The 21,689-nt window shown below is 35.7% G+C and overlaps 4 protein-coding genes across 5 annotated transcripts; 3 read left to right on the top strand and 1 right to left on the bottom strand.

The window, feature by feature from the left end:
• The first annotated feature begins 265 nt into the window (after window positions 1-265).
• On the top strand, window positions 266-7,329 carry LOC114194177 (GBF-interacting protein 1-like). Its single transcript, XM_028084268.2, has 9 exons — window positions 266-542; window positions 1,106-1,149; window positions 1,738-1,837; window positions 2,279-2,411; window positions 2,891-3,480; window positions 3,949-4,186; window positions 4,576-4,873; window positions 5,920-6,351; window positions 6,602-7,329. The coding sequence occupies exons 1-9, from the start codon at window positions 365-367 to the stop codon at window positions 6,890-6,892; spliced, it is 2,304 nt and encodes a 767-aa protein (XP_027940069.1). The 5' UTR covers window positions 266-364; the 3' UTR covers window positions 6,893-7,329.
• A 1,540-nt stretch (window positions 7,330-8,869) lies between these two features.
• On the bottom strand, window positions 8,870-11,863 carry LOC114193724 (Nucleotide/sugar transporter family protein). Of its 2 annotated transcripts, none has more exons than XM_028083634.2 (7): window positions 11,533-11,863; window positions 10,816-10,967; window positions 10,480-10,688; window positions 10,305-10,407; window positions 9,997-10,163; window positions 9,493-9,663; window positions 8,870-9,359 (listed from the first exon to the last, which is right to left on the bottom strand). In XM_028083634.2, the coding sequence occupies exons 1-7, from the start codon at window positions 11,606-11,608 to the stop codon at window positions 9,089-9,091; spliced, it is 1,149 nt and encodes a 382-aa protein (XP_027939435.1). In that variant the 5' UTR covers window positions 11,609-11,863; the 3' UTR covers window positions 8,870-9,088. The 2 variants fall into 2 exon arrangements, with proteins under 2 accessions (XP_027939435.1, XP_027939436.1); XM_028083635.2 differs by having other exon boundaries at window positions 10,305-10,398; window positions 11,533-11,859.
• Window positions 11,864-13,962: 2,099 nt separating this feature from the next.
• ABCG26 (ABC-2 type transporter family protein) lies at window positions 13,963-17,851 on the top strand. Its single transcript, XM_085665253.1, has 9 exons — window positions 13,963-14,212; window positions 14,558-14,847; window positions 14,943-15,098; window positions 15,212-15,395; window positions 15,891-16,169; window positions 16,249-16,533; window positions 16,615-16,899; window positions 17,323-17,430; window positions 17,520-17,851. Exons 1-9 carry the CDS (start codon window positions 14,006-14,008, stop codon window positions 17,784-17,786), a joined length of 2,061 nt encoding a protein of 686 aa, XP_085521379.1. The 5' UTR covers window positions 13,963-14,005; the 3' UTR covers window positions 17,787-17,851.
• A 499-nt stretch (window positions 17,852-18,350) lies between these two features.
• Window positions 18,351-21,274, top strand: LOC114195427 (uncharacterized). Its single transcript, XM_028085901.2, has 2 exons — window positions 18,351-20,396; window positions 20,802-21,274. Exons 1-2 carry the CDS (start codon window positions 18,606-18,608, stop codon window positions 20,910-20,912), a joined length of 1,902 nt encoding a protein of 633 aa, XP_027941702.1. The 5' UTR covers window positions 18,351-18,605; the 3' UTR covers window positions 20,913-21,274.
• The last annotated feature ends 415 nt before the right edge of the window (window positions 21,275-21,689 follow it).

A 21,689-nucleotide genomic window follows, 5' to 3' on the forward strand; every position in this document is an offset into this window, starting at 1 on the left:
ATTATTATGGATGATACATAATTTATATTTACAACAGTGTAAAATAGTTTACTTAGATTTATATCTAATACTAGATTTAAATTAAATTGAGTGTAGATGGTTGTTTGGACGATGTCTTAATAATAATAAAAAATTGAAACGGTGTGTGGCAAAGAAAACCTAGTTATGAAGTTGTTGTAATTATTATTATTTAAAATTGAAAATAAAAAAAGAGAGTGATAGGCACAGTAATGGAATTGGCGTATATTAATGATTCAAAGTAAATATTGTGTAAGTGTGTGTGTGTTTGTGTTGTAATAAAAAAAAGTTTGAGGAACAGAGAGAGTGTCCCTCCTTCCTTCGTTGCTGTGTTACAGACAGAAAGATGAGCGGCGGTGGTGGCTCTTCCACTTTTAGGGTTCCGATCCCAAACAATGTACGAAAAACCATCCAAGACATCCGCGAGATCACCGGAAAGCAGCACACCGACGACGAAATCTACGCCGTCCTCAAAGAATGCTCCATGGATCCCAACGAAACCGCTCAGAAGCTTCTCTATTTAGGTCCCTTTCACTTTTCCCTCTTTTATTCTCTTCTCGATCCACTCTCTCTCTTTCTCCTTTCTCTCTATGTCTTTCGATTCCTACTCTTTATCTTCATCCACGAATGGAGACACTACTTCTCACTTTCTTTCTGAGCTTCACTTTGAGTTACGGTGCTTTCCGAAGTTGAGTTCCACTTTTCACAATTTATTTTAATTTAACTTGTTTTATTTTGCCGTTTAGCTTTTGTTTGATTTCTTAGGGGTTGAGGGGAGTTGCGTGTTGCCTATTTGGACATTGAAAGTTTGATTTTTAACTGTTCAATGTTTGGGAGCAAGGAGTTTTTTTTTTTTTTCTAAATCAGTGCTTCGGGGGGTTAAAAGTTGTCTTTGTAGGGTTTTGTTTATGCGTTCAATGGTTTCTCTTGGGATATTGCTCACACGTGTTGCTCAATGAATGGCTTCAGCACTCTATCTACGCATCCTAATCATTTAGGATTTCTTGAAAAAAGAAATGTGTTCTTGGCATCTTTTAGATTCTCTCTCTTTTTGGTTTAATGTTAAGTTTTTATTTTTTGTTCACAGATACTTTTCATGAGGTGCGAAGGAGACGCGACCGAAAGAAGGAGGTAAGATTCCCCCTCTCTCCTTACTCGCCCTGCTTTTTTATTTCAGTTGGTTTATTACTGCCCTTGAAACTTTAGTTGCTGAAACAGATCAGTTTTTTTGCCTCAACCTGTTAGGAGCAGACATCTACTTCTTCTGCCTCTGAGTTGATCAATTGAAGTGGATGTATCTTTTACCTGTTTATCCAGTAAATTGAAGTATATTTATTTTCTTGATTGTTGTGAGCTGCTAGGCAAAGGTTCCCATTGTGTCATGAGTTGCCATTTTGTCATCCTGTGAGCATTGTGATTGGCAGACTCCATGTTGAGATTCTTATAGGTCGGTTGCTATGGGTTTGAATGTCTGAAAATAGGTCTGTTTACTCTGGGTCTGTGATTCCTGCTTGTTATGACGCGTGGGATCATGCTATAGTATTATTTGCTGAGTAAAATGACTTGGGTCTTGTTTTTCGATTACGTATATATGTTTCCTTTTATCTATATGTTCTGTAATTTTATATGCCCTGTTATAAGTAAATGTGCTTGTATTGCCCCATGGTTGTCTCTTTAATAATTTATATTTTTCTGAGTGATTTAAGTTTATTGTTTCAGGGATTGAGCAACAGGGTTTCTGATGAGCCTAGGATAAAGCAAGGTGGACAAGGGAGGGGGGGAAGGGGTGCTTCAGGAGGATATTCCTCTAACTTTCCTGGTACCATCTCCCCACCTTTTTAGTGACCTTGGGCTTTATCATTAGTTTTGTCTCTTCTATTATGGCTATTCATTTCCACATGTGGTCACCTGGAAGCCATCTTTCTCCCAAAGGAAAATACTTCTATAAGGCAACATTTTTTTCAAGATATTAACACTATGTGGTGTTTCCCCCCAAAATAACTTGTTACTGAGATCTTTTTAAGAATATTAAGAATTATGCTTTTATTTTTGCTGCTTGTTGACACGCCACTATAAAGTACCTTTCCATAGCCATCATTTATATTTTTTATGCTGTTTTAGTTTTCTTTTCCATAGACTTTTTATTTTTTATCTTTTTTAACATGAACTTTAGTGCTGAGACATCTCATGAATCTGCAAATTTCTTGCTAGTTTATTAGTTTGTCAGTTTCACCATCTTCTTGCAAATGTCTGTTGTTAGATGGTGGTGGTGGGAGGAACATAGCTAATCGAAGGGAAAATGGAGTCAATCACATTGCAGAGAGAAGTCATGCTCCCTCTACTCAGCCTGTACCGCAGAAAATTAAGAATACTACCGCATCTCAAGTTACAAGGTATCAATTTTATTTTTGTATTTTCCTTAATTTGTTTTTTTTGTCAGATTAACTATAAGTATGTTGGAAAGAAATGGCATTTATTTGATAAAAACAAGGCAAGATTCTAAAAGAAGTGAAATTAAGACTGATGAATGGCTTCCCTTTTATTGTCTTTTGTGGCTAAAATTCTGACCAAACCTCACATTGTAGTCATGCTTAAAATTTTATGTTAAACAAAAAAGCATAGTAATAACTTCAATTACCGACAAGGAGAAGTAATGTAATTTTTATTTATAGATAATTAACTTGCTTGAAATTTGACTTGCAAGATCAATTTGACAATATCTTATGATTCTACTCTTGGATTGCCAAAATACAATTTATCTGAAGTTATTTGTTGGTGTGATGAGAAATGCACCATTGTAATATTGACATGATTGTTTATTCTTTTTTATTGTTAGATTATCCTCTTTTAAATATTTTTTGTTCAACTGTAGAGTTTCAGCTGTTGCACCTCATGGTGCTGCAAATCAATCCAATGGGAAGTCTGTTCACGTGTCTGCTGGTCAATCTCCCATTGTTAGTGTACCTAAAAGTAGTTCAGCTGGTAATGACACTGGCTATGAAGAAAGTGTCCAACCTCAAGCTGCTGCTGTTGCCACACCCTCTTCCCTTACTCAAACCTTTGGCTTAGTTACTAGTACCGACCAAGGAAAGTCTTTGTCAAGTTCTGATCAACTTCAAACTTCTTCCTCGGGTGTCCATTCTTCTTTGGATCCTGTTGTAGCATCTTCTGTCTCCCGCCATTCCGGTGTCAGTGGTGCAATTAGCAGGGAAGTTGGAAGCAACCGGATATCTGCTGGACCAAATCATGTTAAAGGAAATAAACTTGTTCAAGAAGTTAATGATTTATCAGCATCCAAGAATAATAAATCTGGGTCCGTGAGTTCAACAAGCAGAACAAATGCCCCACAGAAGTCAAACGAAGTGGAACACAATCGTTTATCTGAGCCCTCACAACTTTCATCTCCATCCCCAAATGATTCATTGAGGCCATCTTCTAGTTCCGGCAGCCAGCCACCTCTAGGTAAAGTTTTCTTTTGTATCTGTTTAATCTTGTGAGTAACAGGGTTGCTTCATGTTATGTTTACTTCTATATGCTTTCTTGTCTTGGTTGAAGTATTCTTTGGTTTTCTGATCAAACAATTCTACCTTATGGATGACAATTTAAATTTTCAGAAGAGAAACTGAAGTAAAGCCCACAAAAATTGGAGGGCATAAATCAGGGGAAGAACATTTGAAACTGTTCCTGAAAGCATTTTAAGTGAGAGGCAGGATGACTGGGCCTATAGTTTAAATAAGCATGTCACTTTTATGGGTTCTGCTTTTGTGTGCGAACACCTAAATTTTAATTATTTAGATAATGTTCCATGTTGGAAGGAATCAACCTAACAAAATCAATAACTGTATTTCTTTTACAAATACTTTTCAACATATATCTATTTATATCAACTTATAATGTCTTTTGGTGGGCTCACGTATGTTTATGAAACAGCTAATATCACAGAGGTTTCAACTTCAGAAGCTTGTGTGCAATCTTCAGCGGAGTTAAGGCAACATGTTACGTTTCCAAACCATTTCCAAGTACCGGAGGCTTTAAAAAGTGGTCTGACATTTGGAAGCTTTGATACCTTTAGCCCAAGTGAAAAATCTAACAGTGGAACTGATGGGGACAATAACGCTTCTCGTGCTCTTGAACCTTCACCAGTGAGTGATGAAGCGGCAACTTCAAGGTTTGTAATTCATATGCTTCTTATGTGCTTTTTGTATGCATATCAAATCACAGATCCCTTTGTCATCTATGTCTGCATGCACATGCTGGTGTTTTCTTTTATGCTCTTCTAAATGATGTATATGGTTGGATTATTTTAGCTTTGTGCTCTTATACCAAACTTGTTCACGAGCAAAATAACTATAATCAGCCTGAAAGTTGGTGCTATGGAGATAATATTTCTACCTTTTCCAACTCCCTTTGGCAACCATAAGGCTGGCTTATTATTTATTTCGTGAATTATTTTGGCTGAATTAATTGATTATTCTTCTTGTTAACAAAGGTATTACTTGTGTCATGGTGTGCTCATGTCATTTTTTTTTCTCAATGGTATTTCTTGTCTGGATGTAGCAACCAAAATGCATCATTAACTTCACAAGGGGATCGTCTTGATTATCCACATTCTTCATCTTATTTGATTGAAAAGACACCAGCTACAGAAGGCAATTCTATAAATGGTGCTGACACAAAGGTTGATCAGCCAAAGAAGGAGGTTTTGTTGGCTCCTGAGGCCCCTCAACTTCCAACTGTTCAAACCCCTCAAAACTATGGTTTGAATTTCATGTCCACCATGTTAGGGACTCAGCAGGTTCAATTTGAGGGAACTGAGCCCCAGGCACAAGATACATCTCGTTTTCCTAACTTTGTTGTAAGTTTCTTAATATCTTCCTCTGCTTAAAATCGTTTCTCCCTATGCTTGGATTTCATGGTGGTCTTTGATGTTTCTCTTGTCTAAAGTCTACCTAGCTATCAGTACAGTTCCCTTTGTAAGCTCATGAAGACCAGCTTGGATGCTGTATTTATTGGATAGCACTATGATTCATTATGTTTCTCTTTCTGAATTAAATGTTTTTACCCAATATTGACAACTGTAAACATGAATTTCAACTCCTAACCTTTGCATGGTTTCAGTTTTGGCTTATGATTTATAATCTATGTTGGAATGACCTATTAGTTCAGTGTCAATTATACATATGGACTTTTGTGAGCCATCAGTCAGGACATAACTTATCAGGCTCAAAATTTGAAGTAAAATTATGAGACTGCACATTATTGATGTTCCAAGAGAAGAAAATAAAAAGAAAATTAGCTTATGAAAAAACTTGTTACGCTTTTTCTTATTTTTCTTTTACTAGAAGTGTTTATGAAGAAATTTACCCAAACAGTTGTGAGAGGCATAATTTGATTTTGAATTATGGAAACAGAATCTACTTTGCTATTTTTTTAGAAAAGTTTCAGCGGAGGTTTGTCTAGCTGTCTGGTGTGTTTTGTATCTCTGCACACCCAATCTTTTATCCCCTTAATTCTGTGAATGCATACCCCTGCTTATTATCATTGCCAGGAAGGTATTAAACTTGGTGCATTCTATACTGGAATTTGTTGTTTGCCATAGCTTTTTATCATTTGGAACTTGTATGCCTTTATAAACACTAGAAATTACGTTTACCTTAAGTTTTTTTTTTTCATTTTTTGAAATAGATATATTTTACTTTTAGTTGCTGTGTAATTGGTATGCAGTGTTGCGTAAAGGTTAGGTTTTTATATCAACCAATTAGAAATTATCTTTGGTATTGCTTGTGAGATATCATAAAGTTGACAGAATTTACCACGGGTTACAATTAGTAATTGAATGTACTTCACACTGTAAAAATGTATGTTGTTCTTTTAATTATGACTTCTCTATTCATATTGCAGAATGCAAGTTCTCAGGCTGTGTCCCCTAGCCCAACTCCACCCCTACAGAGTTCTATACCCGTGTCTCCACAGTCAGTTTCTATTTTCAGGCCACCCTACCCTACTAACTTCTTCCCTTATGGCCACTATTACCCACCAATTTATGTGTCTCCCATACACCAATTTTTAAGCCACAATGGTTTCCCTCAACAGCCATCAGCTGGCAACATGTATCTACCAACAGCTGCTGGCATCAAATTCCCACTCCCTCAGTTCAAGGCAGGAGCAAACACAGGAAATGCAGCTCATATTGGAATTCCTTCTGGGTCATTTATCCCTCCACCTGTAGGCTATGCGCCAGGACAAACAGTTAGTACCGGCAGCTCCACTGGAAATGAAGATCTTGCTGTGTCGCAGTTAAAGGAAAACCAGATCTATACAACAGGACAACTGGTTGGTTTATTTCCTTATCAATGGTCTTTTATTTCACCCATGCATATTTCTTGATAAACTAGGAAATTGTGTTCCGTTCTTTGTTCCCCAGCTTTCTACAGTATCAATCTTTTTTGTTATGTTGGCTTCATCAATGCATGTCCTTTTATTGTGGTCCCGTGAAACGAAATTTATAGATTCTCCGTAGTTTTAGACATTTATGGTTTTATTGTGGTCCCATGTCCTCTTATGTTTTTTTTTTTGGTTGCAGAGTGAAGGCTCTGCAGTGTGGATACCTGCTCCAGGCCAAGACATATCAAGTTTGCAAGTTAATTCTCTGTATAACCTTACCCCTCAGGGACAACATCTGACCTTCCCCCCAACACAGGCTGCTCATGGAGCATTTGCTGGTATCTATCAAGCAGGGCAGGCAGTAGCTTCACCTTCAACCCTTTTGCAACAGTCTCAAGCTGTGGCTGGGCCTGTTGAAACTGTAGGGCCCCCTTCAGGATCTTATCAGCAACCTCAGCCTGCGCAGATCAATTGGAACTCTAATTTTTAGGCTGGTAAACATTTTCTTGGTGCTATAATGTTGATAGGCACACTTGATGTGCTCAGATCCAGGGAAGTATGAATGAACACTGGCCTGATCTGAAGTGTAAATAAAAATGCGGCCAAAGAATGAGAAAGGAAATTAGTAACTGTTTTTGGTGGAGATTTGGTACTAACGATTTTGAAGGGTGCTAGTCGCAGGTTTTCATTTCCTCAATTTTTTTTTAATTTTTGAGCCTTATGTCTATTTATCCCTCACCTCTTCTTTTACCCGAGAGAACATCTAGTTGTTGCTATAAGAAACTTGGTAATTCCTAGTGATAATATACTAAGCCAAGAGTTGGTAGGTGAGATTTACCAATTTTTCCGTTCCAATTTCTCACCTGTATATTACATTTTGATATCAGAGGACATTGAAATTATACAGCTTTATTTGGAGCACAAGAATTGTATGATTGTATTTCTTCAGTATAACATTTTAAGTTTTTCACAAACCTCAACCTGATCTCGCATGAAGGGAAGTGTTTTTTTATGGATTTTGTTCTGGCTCTGTTGACTCCCGAAAATTTGATTTCTATTTTCTGTCCAGCATGATTCGAATTAAATTTTTCGTTTCGGAATTATTGCTTAAGGTGATTTTGGTTTCGGATATTTAGTTTGTATAATTTTGGATCATCTTGATTTTAGTTTGTATTAATTTGATATGTTCGGTTCACAATAGAAAAATTATAGAGAAGTGAAAAGAAAGAAAAGTAAAACTTGAGACAATTTTTAGATTGTTTGATAAGAAAAAAGTTCAGAAAAATGTGTATTTAAATGAAATTAAAGTAGAACAAGCATCCTATCTTCCCTTTACTCTTCCAAATTGACGGATTTCACATTTGGTCCGATTTATTATATAACGTTGGAATTTTAAAATGATATTAAAAGATTTGCATACACAATTGTATTATGATATTAACATCAAATATATACTAGGTTACATGATTGTAGAGAATTTTAGAATGTTATGTGAAAGTCAAACAATTTAATTATGGTAGTAAAAAATATTTGCTCCATTTTATTTTTGTGTCGATTAATTTTTTAAATTGACTGTTATTACTTATATCATTGTAATTTTATTTCAACATCATCCTAAATAAATAATCCCACTAATATCGATTCTTTCATTGTTAGTCACAAACTAAATAAGTGAGTGAACAATTATTAGTGTATTATTGCAAGCTACAAACTATCTTCTTCGTTTTTTTTATCTGTTTCTGAAGGTTGTTTCTGCAATAAATATAATAAATTATCTTGATTTTATCTAAATATAGTTGCATAACTTTTTATTTTACCCTCTTTTCTCTCGACAAATATACGTGTAAATTATTTAAAGATCAGAAGAGAGAAACTATTATAATTGATAAACGAGTAATTGAATCTTGACAAATAAATAGAAACAAAACTTCTAAAAGTTCCAAACTTAGAAAATAAAGTATGAAAGTAATTAGATGTACTTATAAAAAAAATATAATAATTATCTGTTTAAATGTGCGAAAGTTAAAAAAAAACGAAATAAAAAAGAGTGTAAGAATATTTTAGTAAAAAGAAAATCATTTCCTTAACGAGCTCAAACCTCGAAATTAGTATTTGTTTGTGTATACCAAATGACATTTTTTCACAATATAACAGTCGTTTTTTTTACTGCAATAGTACACACTGTTTTCTTTATTTACACAAAAGAGTATTGTTTATTATTTGTGTTTGGAAATCGTTTCTTAGGAAATCAAATTCTAAGCTCTGTTATTTTTCACGAATAATATCAGTCACAGTAATTTAATAATTGAACCCTTGAAACTTGATCTCAGAATGTGTGGTGGTAAACGAACTTGTATAAGATCTTCGCTAAAGCTAAAGCCCTTGAATATCATGTTATAGTTTGTTCCTTATATGGATTATTCATCATATTTCTTGATTTCTTATCTCAGTGGCCCAGGAGAAACTGTGGTAGGATAAACAAAAATCATTTTTTTCTCCTTAAAATGTAATAGAGACTGATGAAACTTTGTGAAAAGCTACCCTTAAAAAATCTCAACAAGTTTTGCAGTGATTAAATTACTGTGTGACTGATCTGCCTATACAAAAGCTCTGGCTGCACAATTAGAATTGCTCAAAAGAAGGGGACATGACATGAGTCTGTCTGTGATGTGTTTGGTTATATGTCTCAGACAATGGTGCTGCCGTTAGTATTTACATTAAAATCTGTGCTGTCATCAGGAATTGATTTCGGCTTCGGTGAAGGCAAAATTTGTTGCATATTTTCCTGAGACCCTTGCAAATTCAATGATGTGTACACTGACATCCCAGAGAGAGCAACAACAGCACCACCAATGCTCACAACCCCAGGATCAGACTTGAATAATATGAACCCTCCCAACAGAATCACACAGGTCTTAAACTGTCCTAAAACAACATGAGTTGTAGCAGAAGTGGCCCTGCAATGATTGGTTCATAATGTCATGTTAGAAACCTAATCTTATCCATAATCCACCAAGGAGCAACATTACTAAAAGAAATAGCATCATGTTTGTGCAAAAAAATGGTGTTGGAAGGGAAATGCAGTCTCACCCCAATGCCAATGCCCCTGACCATTGCAAGAGAAAACCAAGGAGAGCAGATACTAAAACAGCAGTTGAATTGTTCACATCCCACTTGAAGGATAGGACTCCTGGTGGATCAATCCACGGCATCAATGCCCCAAGGAAGAAAATTGTGACAGGGGTTGTCTTCCACATCAACCTACAATAGACAGAAGTTTCAAGTTGGGATATCAACATATGATTGATGAACTTTGAGATGTCAGTATAACTGAGACAGAAGTTTCATAGTAATGCCTAACATGAGCTTATTTGAAGATACTTTTGACCAGGGGAAATTGTTAAAAAGATATGATTAAATTGTTATCTGTTTTTACAATCATGATCTAATCATAAGTTTCTTCATACACTTAAATAAGTGTTGTCATAAGTTATTTGCATAAACTCTCTCAATCACTAACAAAAATACTTATGTCATAAGTGAAATATGTTGTGAATAAGCTCCTCCAAATGCCCCCTAGCTTCTACTACTTACGCCAGAGCTGTCCAGTTGCCCTGCTGTTGTAAAGTAGACCACAAAATTTTGTTTATGGCACTTGGGATTATCCATGCAATTGCAATTAGAGCACCAAATAAATTGAACTCTAAATCTGTCACAGTTGCAACTGCTACACCTGCTGACACAACAGCCAAAGCCAAAACCTGCATCATTCCAATGACATGATTAGTGCATCAGAAACAAGGAAAGCGGGTGGAATAGTCCTTTTTCAGATGTGTTAAATGCTTTACAAAACAGAAGAAAAGAAGGGAATGGTGTGTGTGTGTGTGTGCGTAATTCTTCACCTTTTTAAAAGAAATGGTTTTTCTAAATAGAATGAACTCCGCAAGAACAATTGTAGGGGTGACAGCAATCTTAGCCATTTGGTAGAAACCAACACTGCCAAAGCTGGATTATCAGCACACAGTAAACCTATGAATATTTTAATACGAAGATGCTAACTAAAGCAAGAGCAAGAACCTGTTATACTGGAGGCTAGTGTTTGCAAGGCCAGAGGCAAAAGCCATGACAGCACCAAGTGCAAATAAAGAAGAGAATGGAGTTGTTTTGGATGGAGGAGACACAGGAAGCACTGAGAGTGTCTTGAAAATGGCAAGTAGAACCCATGCAGTAATGTAGTGTACAAATGTCAGAAAAATTGGGAAGTTGAAGCCAACTTTACCCATCACCTGTTAACATAATTACATAAAATTCAAGTGTAAGGGTGCTTGATCAATAGGCTGAACTTTTTGAGAGGTACCAGAGATCAATTCACATTATAAAATTGAAGCCAAAAAAGATGCAAATTGTGCTCACCAATTTGTTTGCCATGATAATTCCGACAGCAACCATAAAGTTGAAGGACAGTGCCACCACTGGTCCACAATATTTTTGCTGTTGTCGCTTTGCTCCTTCTGAGGTTCTGATCTCATTGTAGAGTGAAGCTCTGAGTTCTTCCAGTGCTCTACCTGATAGTTTGATTCAACAGAGAAAAAAAAAATGTAGCAGAAGGGAAGAAGATGATGTTAAAGAAAAAGCAACAAAACCAAGATGAATATTAGAGACAAATCATATATCCCTATTCGCCAAAAACAGGTCCAAACAATTTACTAAGTGGTTCTAAAGGACGATCAATCAAAGTTGCAGAAAAAAATAACAGAGCAGTATCAGTTCAATCCAAAATGCAATTGGTGTGAGAAAGTTTCCATGATCAGAAACACCTTGTGATGCAATCATGATAGAGAAAAACATGAACTACGGAATAAGAAAAGAAAAGTAACGTAACAAACTTATAATCTACGACCGCCAAAACCGGAGTATCCAATGCTTTTTATGAGATAAAATATCATTTCACTCAAAAAGGGCATTAACATAGTTGAGATCTATTCATTACATAAAAAAGTTCAGAAAACAAATCCCAGAAAAAACAACCATACATGAATGAACATAGGTAAAAGCGAAAGTCTGATATAACACGATTGAAATTAGATGCATAAGGATGCAATGAGATGAGCTAAGAAATTCAGAAAAGACCTGCATCACCAGCATCACTGTCTTTCCTTTTCATAAACCTTCGTCCTCCTCTCCATAGTGAACCCAAAAGCTCCATTACTAAGTGGCTTATTCATGGATTTGGATCACACATGCAATGAAAATGCAAGACACCCTTTGCAGAAATCATGCATTTTTATCATTATATCTATACCAATTACTTGGAGAAGCCAAAACAGGAAGGCAGAGAGAAAAGGGTGATGATGCAGATACGAATTAATAGGCCATGTTGCTTAAAATACAATCGACAGAAAATTTACATTGTTGAAGGAGGGTTTCTGAAATGAAATGCATGAAGGAAAAAGAAAATGACAAAAGAAAAGTGAAAGGAATTTACTTTCTGTTCCAAGGAATAATAATGATAATAATAATATCATTATTATTATTGCATTTGATGAGAGTGCCAACAAAATGGCAACACGTGTTCATCATATGAACCTAGAAGAAAGTGTAGGTGAGGTAGTAGCAACACGTGTCTACCTCGTATACTAGGAATTGATGTAACTGTTGATTTACGGGGAAGTTAATGTGACATCATGAAATCAAATATTAATTATTGTTATATATATCATTAAGAAATAGTCAAAACACTTGTTGCAACCACCGCCATGAACGGTAACTTTTGCTAATCTCATGCCTTCAACAATGCAACCTCTTCTTTTCTGCTAAACTTGATGCAGAAGTTTCATCTTACTCAGCACAAATGCACATTTTGCTTTTCTGATGTTCCACCAACTGGTTGGTGCCATTAACAGTTAAAGTCACCCAAACTTTCTTTTCTTGCTATTCTACTTTCTACATTCTTCAAGGAAAATGCTTTTTTCTTTTCTGCAATTCGATTTTATTATGTGTAAATATTTTCAATATATGTATAAGTTATGTTATACTTAAAACTTATGAGGATTAGATTTTGTGAGTGTATATTTTTTTACAAATTATTGATAAATTAATTTGAGATGGTTGAAAGAGTTATATATATATATATATATATATATATATATATATATATATATATATATATATAAGCTGCGTAATGGAATTAAATATACTCATACATCGTAATTATGATTTTCATCTTAAATAATGTCAATCATTTTAGAAGGTACTATTCAAGGAAAGATTTTTTAAGAGTTTATCTTAAATGATACATTAGTAATAATTATTGTCATTAAGTCACATTTCTCATCTTATCATGAAACCAATGTTGTGTATGGAATGTATTTTTAATTTTTTAATCCTTTCGATTTTTTTCTTTATCTGAATATGATTTAATAGTGGTAATCTTTAAATCACTTTTCTCTATCGTTATTCATATAATATATGTCTATTTCAAAATTGAATCTCGTTTTTTTTAAAGAAATAATCAAAATAGTCACCGTATAATTTTTAACCAAAAGATATCAAATATATTTTTTATGTTTAAGATTATTTATTTATTACGATTTCAATTTTTAAATAGCTTATATATTGAATACATATTTATAGAAAATTTTAGTTGACAAACAAACGTTTATAACGTACAATTTAAACTATGGGCTCAAAATTAAATTTAAGAAATATATTTTAAAAGATAAAGAATAAATTAATATTCGATATATAAAGGTTGAACTATAGTTATAGTCATTGAGATTTGGTTTCATATGATTATATGACATTAGTCTTTACATATATAAGGTATTTGATACTATTTTAACCTCAAAACCTTAACGAAATGGTGTTATGAGTCTTTATTCTTATATAGTGTTTAACTTTGTCTATTCTATCTAATGTTGGATTTTGACTCATACTTGTACTATTCCCAACACCTATGATGTTTAGAAATATTAAATATGTCTGCATCAATGATTGTCAGACAATGAACATGATTAATTAAGACAAAATCATCACAAACCACTACACCAAAACGTATTCAACAATGAACATAACTAAAAAAACAATAGATTGAGCTGAAATCAAGTCGTGTGTGTAAAAAAGTTATACCTGTTATCCTCTTCAACCATCCCGCAGCACTGAAAGAATGCAGCACCAAATACTTGAAAAAAGAAAAGTGAATCTGCACAATGGCATTGCATTATGGACATCACTGTTTTGTAATTTGGTCGTGTTTTCATTGTAAAAGAAGTATTTGTTTTTTTTTTCAAATAAACATGAGATTGAAGGCATGCAGAAGTGTATTTCACAAACGTTCAGTCTCTTACCAAGCCAATTCATTCATGTTCTTGACATGTTCTTATCAGAAATTACAATAGTTGAATTCAAAGGATATGGTAGAACAACATTCATACCTTGCATGGACCAAGAAATTGGCACGAAAAGTACGTGGTTCACCAACCAAAGTTCTTCCTCCATACATGATATATAGGCAAGCTCTTGGTCTGATGCAGTTGACTCACGGTATCTAAACTGTGTTATTAGAATCCTTGACTTCAACAAGTTCTCATTAGCTTCCAAGATCATGGAGAATGAAAGAGAAGATGAGATTGAGGACATGTCAACGTCACCCCCATCTCTTGGATCCATGCAATTTGCAGGGAGCAATGGCTTTGGTCACAGCATGGAGTTCATGTCTCAGGCATACCTTCCCAATATCTACACTGAGATTGACATAAAAATTGAGGATTCCAATTTCAACCAAGATCCTCCCCTCCCCATTTATCTCAAGGTAGAGACAAATAGTTCAACTCTGCAACTTAATCAGGATCTTCTTTCCTCTTACATCACTAGAAACTATTTCTGTAAGAAATACTTCAAGTGTGAGTCTAAGTCCTATGTCAGTAGAGATGACAAAGTTATATAGGTTTTGAGTTAAAAGTGGTGTCAATACTTATGTTGGTGCGGACTAATGTCACATGGTTTTGGTTAATTTCAGTTTGTCATACTACTATCATCGATTTAGAGTATATAAGTGAATGCAAACCTTATTTAACAAGTCGGTTTTGTAAGATTGAGTTAGACTTAAAGTGCACTTCTAACAACATTTGCCTTAAACATTCTCAATAATGTGCAGTTTGAAGATGTAGAGTATAAGGTGAGAGGTAGCCACGCGGCTTCCACTAATCCTGTGAAGTCAGTGATGTCAAAAGTTGCCATACAACACAACCTGGGAGAAGACAAATACAAGAAAATTTTGAAGGGTATGACAGGAAGCATTGGCCCTGGTGAAATTCTTGCTCTGATGGGTCCTTCTGGGAGTGGAAAGACAACCTTGTTGAGAGTTGTAGGGGGAAGATTAGTTGACAACGTAAAGGGAAAGATTACTTACAATGACGTTCGGTTTAATGCAGCTGTCAAGAGGAGGTTAGAAAACTTCATAGGAATCAGAATCCTTATTTAACAGAACATGATATGCTAATGTTGTTCTCTTCTGTTTGTTTTTATTTTCTGTGCTATAGGATTGGCTTTGTTACACAAGAGGATGTGCTTTTCCCACAACTTACGGTAGAGGAAACATTAATCTTCTCTGCATTCTTAAGGTTACCAGGGAATATGAGCGAGCAACAAAAGTATGCAAGAGTGGAGACCACTATCAAGGAGCTAGGCCTTGAAAGGTGTGTCTAGAATAGGTGTACATGTGATTGTTGAATGCTTAAATTAGCTACAAGTTCTTCCAAAAGAAAGAAATGAAACTGTTAACCCTAAATAATCTCTTGTATAACCATAGATGTCGCCACACAAAAATAGGTGGAGGATATCTCAAAAGCATCTCTGGAGGAGAAAGGAAGCGAACCAGCATAGGCTATGAAATCCTTGTTGATCCTTCACTGCTTCTACTTGATGAACCAACTTCAGGCCTTGATTCCACAGCAGCTAACAGACTCCTTCTCACTCTTCAGGGACTTGCCAAGGTATCAGTAGCTATATTTAAGTGTCATTTTGAAGTTTTTTTTACATATCTGGATCAAATTTGTCCATAAGTTACAAGAATAAACAAGTCAGAAAATAACTATTGATCATAAGCTAAGTCATGTGGACTTATGACAACTTTAAAAGCAAAATTACACGACTTTTTCATAAATTTCTAAAAAGGTGAAGTTGTTAGGAGTGGTGACAACTTCAGTGTTAATATTAACTTATGAATAAGTGAAGTCGTCGTAACTTTGACTTCACCTTTTCATAAATTAATGAAAAAGTCGTGTGGAGTCTTCTTGATTTTACTTTTGAAGTCGTCATAAGTTCACGTGACTTACTTTATGACTATAATTATTTTTTGACTTGTTATTTTTGTAATTTTTGGACAAAGTTAACTCAGATATGTAAAAAAAAACACCTTCATTTTGGTAACATGTTTCAAGTATAGATTCAACAATTTGGAATATATGCTGAAAATACTTCTGATTTAGGGTGGAAGGACCATAATCACAACAATTCACCAGCCATCGAGCAGAATCTTTCACATGTTTGACAAACTTCTTCTTATATCAGAAGGGTACCCCGTTTACTATGGGAAGGCCAAGGACTCAATGCCGTACTTTTCATCGTTGAGTTTCACCCCGGAAATACCAATGAATCCTGCAGAATTCATGCTTGACTTGGCAACTGGACAAGTGAATAACATAAGCTTTCCACAAGATATTTTCAAAGATCAAGAATCTACCGACCGTTCAAAATCTGTCATTAAAGTAAGACTCTGTATTATATATCTTTTATGCATGTTCAATCTCGTTATACCACTTAATAACCGTTCCTTTGTTCTGTTAGTATCTACAACTGAAGTATAAGGAAACACTGGAACCAAAAGAAAAAGATGAGAATCATGGAGCAACAAACACACCAGAACATCTTCAACTAGCCATTCAGGTTAAAAAGGACTGGACAGTGAGCTGGTTGGACCAATTCTTTATTCTTTACAAGAGAACATTCAGAGCAAGATGCAAGGACTATTTTGATAAATTAAGGTTAGTTCAAGCACTTGGCATTGCTCTTTTGTTGGGGCTACTTTGGTGGAAATCTTCAACCAATACAGAGGCTCAAGTTAGAGATCAGGTAGTTTCGATGATTTTTGTTTTCACATTTTACAAGGCTGAGAGACATTAACATCAGAATGAACCACTATCTTTGCTGCAGGTTGGACTAATGTTCTATATCTGTATATTCTGGACATCTTCATGCATTTTTGGAGCAGTCTATGTATTTCCATTTGAAAAGGTCTATTTGGTGAAAGAAAGGAAAGCAGATATGTATAGACTGAGTGTGTACTATGTAAGCAGCACTCTATGTGATATGGTGGCGCATGTTTTCTACCCTACTTTCTTCATGCTTATCTTGTACTTCATGGCTGGATTTAAGAGGACTGTCGCTTGCTTCTTCCTGACTTTGTTCGCAGTGCTGCTAATAGCTATAACAAGTCAAGTAAGCCATGTTGAGGGTTTTTTTTTACATATCTGTAACAAATTTGTGTAGATATTATGAAAATGGAGAAGTCAAAATAATATTACTAGTCATATGTGGATTCATGATAACTTTAAAACAAAGTCGGAAGGATTTCACACGACTTAATCTCTGTAAAAGTGAAGTTGTCATAACTCCTAACTTCTTCACTTTTTTTAAAAGTTCATGAACAAGTCGTGTGAAATCCTCACGACTTTGTTTCTGAAGTTGTCATGAGTCTACATGACTTACCCCATAACCAGTAATACTTTTTTTAACTTATCCATTTTCTTATTATCCAGACAAATTTGTTCCAGATAGCTAAAGAAAACCTATGTTGAGACTTTATATGTGAATGGAAACATCATTTGTTTGAAGATTTAATGAATACGATAATCTTAACAGGGAGCAGGAGAACTATTTGGAGCTGCAGTTATGAGCATTCAAAGAGCAGGGATAGTTGCTTCTTTGATACTAATGTTGTTCCTTCTCACTGGTGGCTACTATGTCCAGGTATGGTTTTGGTAAGAATTGCAGTATAGTAATCTTTGCATTCAAATAGCTTCTAACATAAAATGGTCGATTTTGTTGCATGTATGCAGCACGTACCAAAGGTGATGCAGTGGTTGAAGTATTTGTCTTTCGTGTACTATGGCTTCAGACTTCTTCTGAAAGTGCAGTATTCAGGAGAACAACTATATGAGTGTGAAAGCGAGAGAGGGTGCAGAACATTGCAGAGTTCACCATCATTTGACACAGTAAACTTGAAAGGAGGCTTAACTGAAGCATGGATTCTGGTAGCCATGGCTCTGTGCTTCCGTGTCTTGGCCTATTTCTGTCTCCGCAGACGAATTGAAGTTCGAAATTAGATATATCTCACACATTAGCAAGTAATAAGTTGATCAAATTAGATCTATTTGAACATTAAAATCAATGAAACAATTGAGTCCGATTGTGTTTGGAGTAAAAAACTTGAATCAAACGAATCTGATTATATTTTACTCTCGTGTACAATTACTATGTTGATATCTTACATTCTATAATATGTTTACTAATGAATGTTGTTGGGGATAGGAAGATCATTAAACTTAATTCAAAATTGAGTTTTTAATCTTATAAAACGGAATTCTAAGTATCAAGGTGTTAATTTTCAGGTAGTTTCAATCTGATACTGGTAGTTATTCTATTACAAACAAATTTATGAGATAAACACTAATTCTTTTATTTTAGATTGTAATTTAATTAAAAGTATACTATTTTTTAATAACCGTATTGCTTAAAAAATACTGAGTTAACCAATCATCACTTGTTGCTAAAATATATTCATTAATTTAATCTCCAAGAAAAGTTTTTATCATTACTTAATTAATGCTTACCAAAGCTAATGATTTAGTTATGATGAAGCATAAAGATTGGGAATGACTTGTGGAAAAGGAGAACAACACAACACAAGACACACTCACATGAAGCCAAGTACCAATTCCTTTTTGCATACTTTTCACTTCACTCTGCTTCCTTTGTCAGTTGAAAAAGCTGCAGTCTTTACTATTTTTACAACAAAAACCATGTATCTATGTTTATTTTCTTAGCCATTAAAACCTGACACGACACATATTTATTCTTTCGTTCATTAATTTTCACAAATCTATTGATTTGCATTGGTGTTTTTGTTCTGTCGCACTCTCTTGATGGACCTTGTGCCTTATTCTGATCCTAACTCAACCACGGCCACCCCGCCGTGGTACGACATGTTCCGATCCGCTTCCCTTCGAAAGCCCTCCTCGGATCCTGCGCCGCCGCCGCCGCCGAATGCGGACCAAAAAGTCAACCCCTCCGGCGACTCTCAGGCGCGGCTCGCCCTTTACATAGCCATGGCCCACGCCGGCCTCGTCTTCGCCATTCTCATCCTCTTCTCTCTCTACAAACTCCTGCAACAGTACCTCAAACCCCTTCAATGGGCCATCCTATGTTCCATCCCTCTCAGACTCATTCACCAAGCCATCGTTTCCTTTTGGTCTCACCCTCTCAAACTGGGGCTCCTCCACACTCTCCTCGCCCTTCCACTCACCGTTTTCTCGCTCTTCGTTACCAGCCTCGCCGAGATTCGGCAAACTCTTCTCACAATCCTTCTCCGGAAACCAAAGCCTCCGAATGAGGAGGACTCAAAGAAGCTTAGTGCGTTTTCCACTTTGCTTCGTCTGCTCTTGTCTTTTGGGGTCTTTGTTTTTGCTTATGAGAGGCTTGGCGCTGTTGGGTCGTTGTCACTTCTCGGATTAGGCTTCGTTTTCAGTTCCAAGAATGTGGCTTTCAGTTTCTCTCCCTTTGGTGCGTATTTCACCAGAGGGATATTGAAGAAGTTGAAAACCGTTGTGGCTGTTGGGTTGATTGTCGGGATGATTGTCGGGTTCTTGACTGGGGTGATTTTCTTCTCTTATCAGATTGGAGGTGAAGGGAAGGAGGCAATGATTTCGCTGAAATTGCGAATGGAAGAGAACAACTATGCTGAGAGACTCGGTGTGAAGAAGTGGATTGAGGACAATGATATTGCTGGAATGGTGGATAAGTACACTGGTCAGTTTTATGAGACGGTTTCTGATCAGATTGATGGGTTGGCAGCGCAGTACAATATGACTGAATTTGTGACGGTTGTTAAGCAGTTTGTGATAACTGATCCTGCCATTGCTAACTCTTCTCAGGTTCCAGCGGATTCATTAATGGTGGTTTCACCGCTCGCGGAAAGGATCTTGAATTTGAAGGGTATGATTAGGAATAGGGAGTGGGGGGGAATTTATGCAGAAGTTAATGCCCTTTTGCGAGAACTTATAATCACTAGGGAAGATTTGTTTGAGAGGGCAAAAGGGTATGCAGTTAAAGGGATGGATGTTGGTCAACGTCTTTTGGCTAGTGGTACAAGTGTGCTTGGAAGCGGTGCAAAGTTTGTGTTTTCCATTTTGAACTCCATAGTTTCTGGTGCTGCTGAGGTTTTCAATTTTGTGTCTCAAACGATGGTTTTTTTCTGGGTTTTGTATTACCTCATAACATCAGAGTCGGGTGGGGTAACAGAACAAATGATGCACATGGTTCCAATTTCAAACTCGGCTAAGATAAGGTGCGTTGAAGTGTTGGATAAGGCAATTTCAGGAGTCCTTTTGGCCACTCCTGAGATTTCATTCTTCCAAGGATGCCTCACTTGGCTTTTGTTTAGGCTATACAGAATACATTTCTTGTATGTGTCAACTGTGTTTGCCTTTATTAGCCCTTTCATTCCGATATTACCGTCTTGGCTTTCAACAATTCCAGCAACAATACAGCTAGTGCTAGAAGGAAGATACATAGTGGCCATTTTCTTGTCTGTTACTCACCTTTTTCTCTTGGATTATGGGGCAACTGAGATTCTGGAAGATGTACCCGGGCAAAGTGCATATCTTACTGGAATGAGCATCATTGGGGGAATTGCCTTGTTTCCATCTGCTATAGAGGTAAATGTTCACCCTCCATCGTTTGATGTTCTGATCTCTTTCTGTACATTATAGTTTCTCTGCATTGTTCTTGTAATCAATCAGAAATCATAATAAATACTTCTGTTAAGATAGTGATGATGATAAAAGTGGATAATTATCATAAATGGTAATGACAATTGTGGTAGAATGACAGTATATAAACACTTTTCTCTATAGTTCATACACTAAATACAATTTGAACTAATAGTCTCACATGCATTGTCATTGTTCCGATTAAGTGATTACATGAAGTTCTAACCTATGCTTGTTCTAAAATTTAGACTGGTTTACCTGCATACCTTGATTTGATGTTGTAGTATCTAGTGTCTGCTTCTACTTCTATTGCATTCCATGGCATTGCTGAAGGAATTTGTTGGTCTGCAGGGGGCTATTATGGGGCCATTAATAACTACAGTCATGATTGCTCTGAAGGATTTATATGCTGAATTTGTCTTGGGGGAGCGTGATGATAAGGTGAAGCAGAAGGAAAATTAGGCATATACTTGTGTCTGTGACTGTATATATATTTGCAGTTCAACATGGCTGCTAGTACATTGTTTGTTGTTTTATGCCATTCTAGCAGTGGAGCTTGTGTCTAAGCTCGTCATTTGTTTGTAATTATTCTTTTATCTATATCATTTCATTATTGTAATTGACCAGATAGGACTTTGTTTTCCTCTCTTTTTTCCTCCATTTAGGGGTCATAATGATTTTCACTTGGTGACAGTGCTCGATGGTTGTAATATTCCTGTGTTGTATCTCTGAAAGAATTTTTCAGATTCTTTGTACCAAGGAGAAATGTGAAATAAAGAAGAAAAAAAATCACAGAAGTTTCTTCTGTACAAAATTTTCTGCAATTTTCTTTTGATTTAGCCATTGTGATTGATGGCTTCTAGTTACTTTGTTTTTTCCTTCCCAAGAGAAGATTCACTATACTGAAGTGGCTTTTTGAAGAACAGAAAAAAAAAATGGAGCAGCATGTGTTATTGATTCTAAATCTACGGTTAGGATTGAGCACTTATCACTAAACCAAAAGTTATAGCCTATAACCAGGGCACAACTGTTTTTACTTAAAATATATTCAAACACCACGATTTGATTGTGATTCAGTCCATTTGGTCTATGTCACGGGACAATTGATGTCACCTGCAACATCCACATGCTGTCAGTTTTAAAAATTCTATTATTAGTATTTGATTACAAGTGTCAGTTCTATAATGATCTAAAGATTAATTAACAACCTCTTTTCAGTTTCAGATTGTTGGATATACT

The sequence above is a fragment of the Vigna unguiculata genome, chromosome 8 (genome assembly GCF_037176805.1).
Source record: "Vigna unguiculata cultivar grain cowpea cultivar isolate G323 ecotype 2 chromosome 8, ASM3717680v1, whole genome shotgun sequence".
In the NCBI taxonomy this organism is placed as follows: Eukaryota; Viridiplantae; Streptophyta; class Magnoliopsida; order Fabales; family Fabaceae; genus Vigna; species Vigna unguiculata.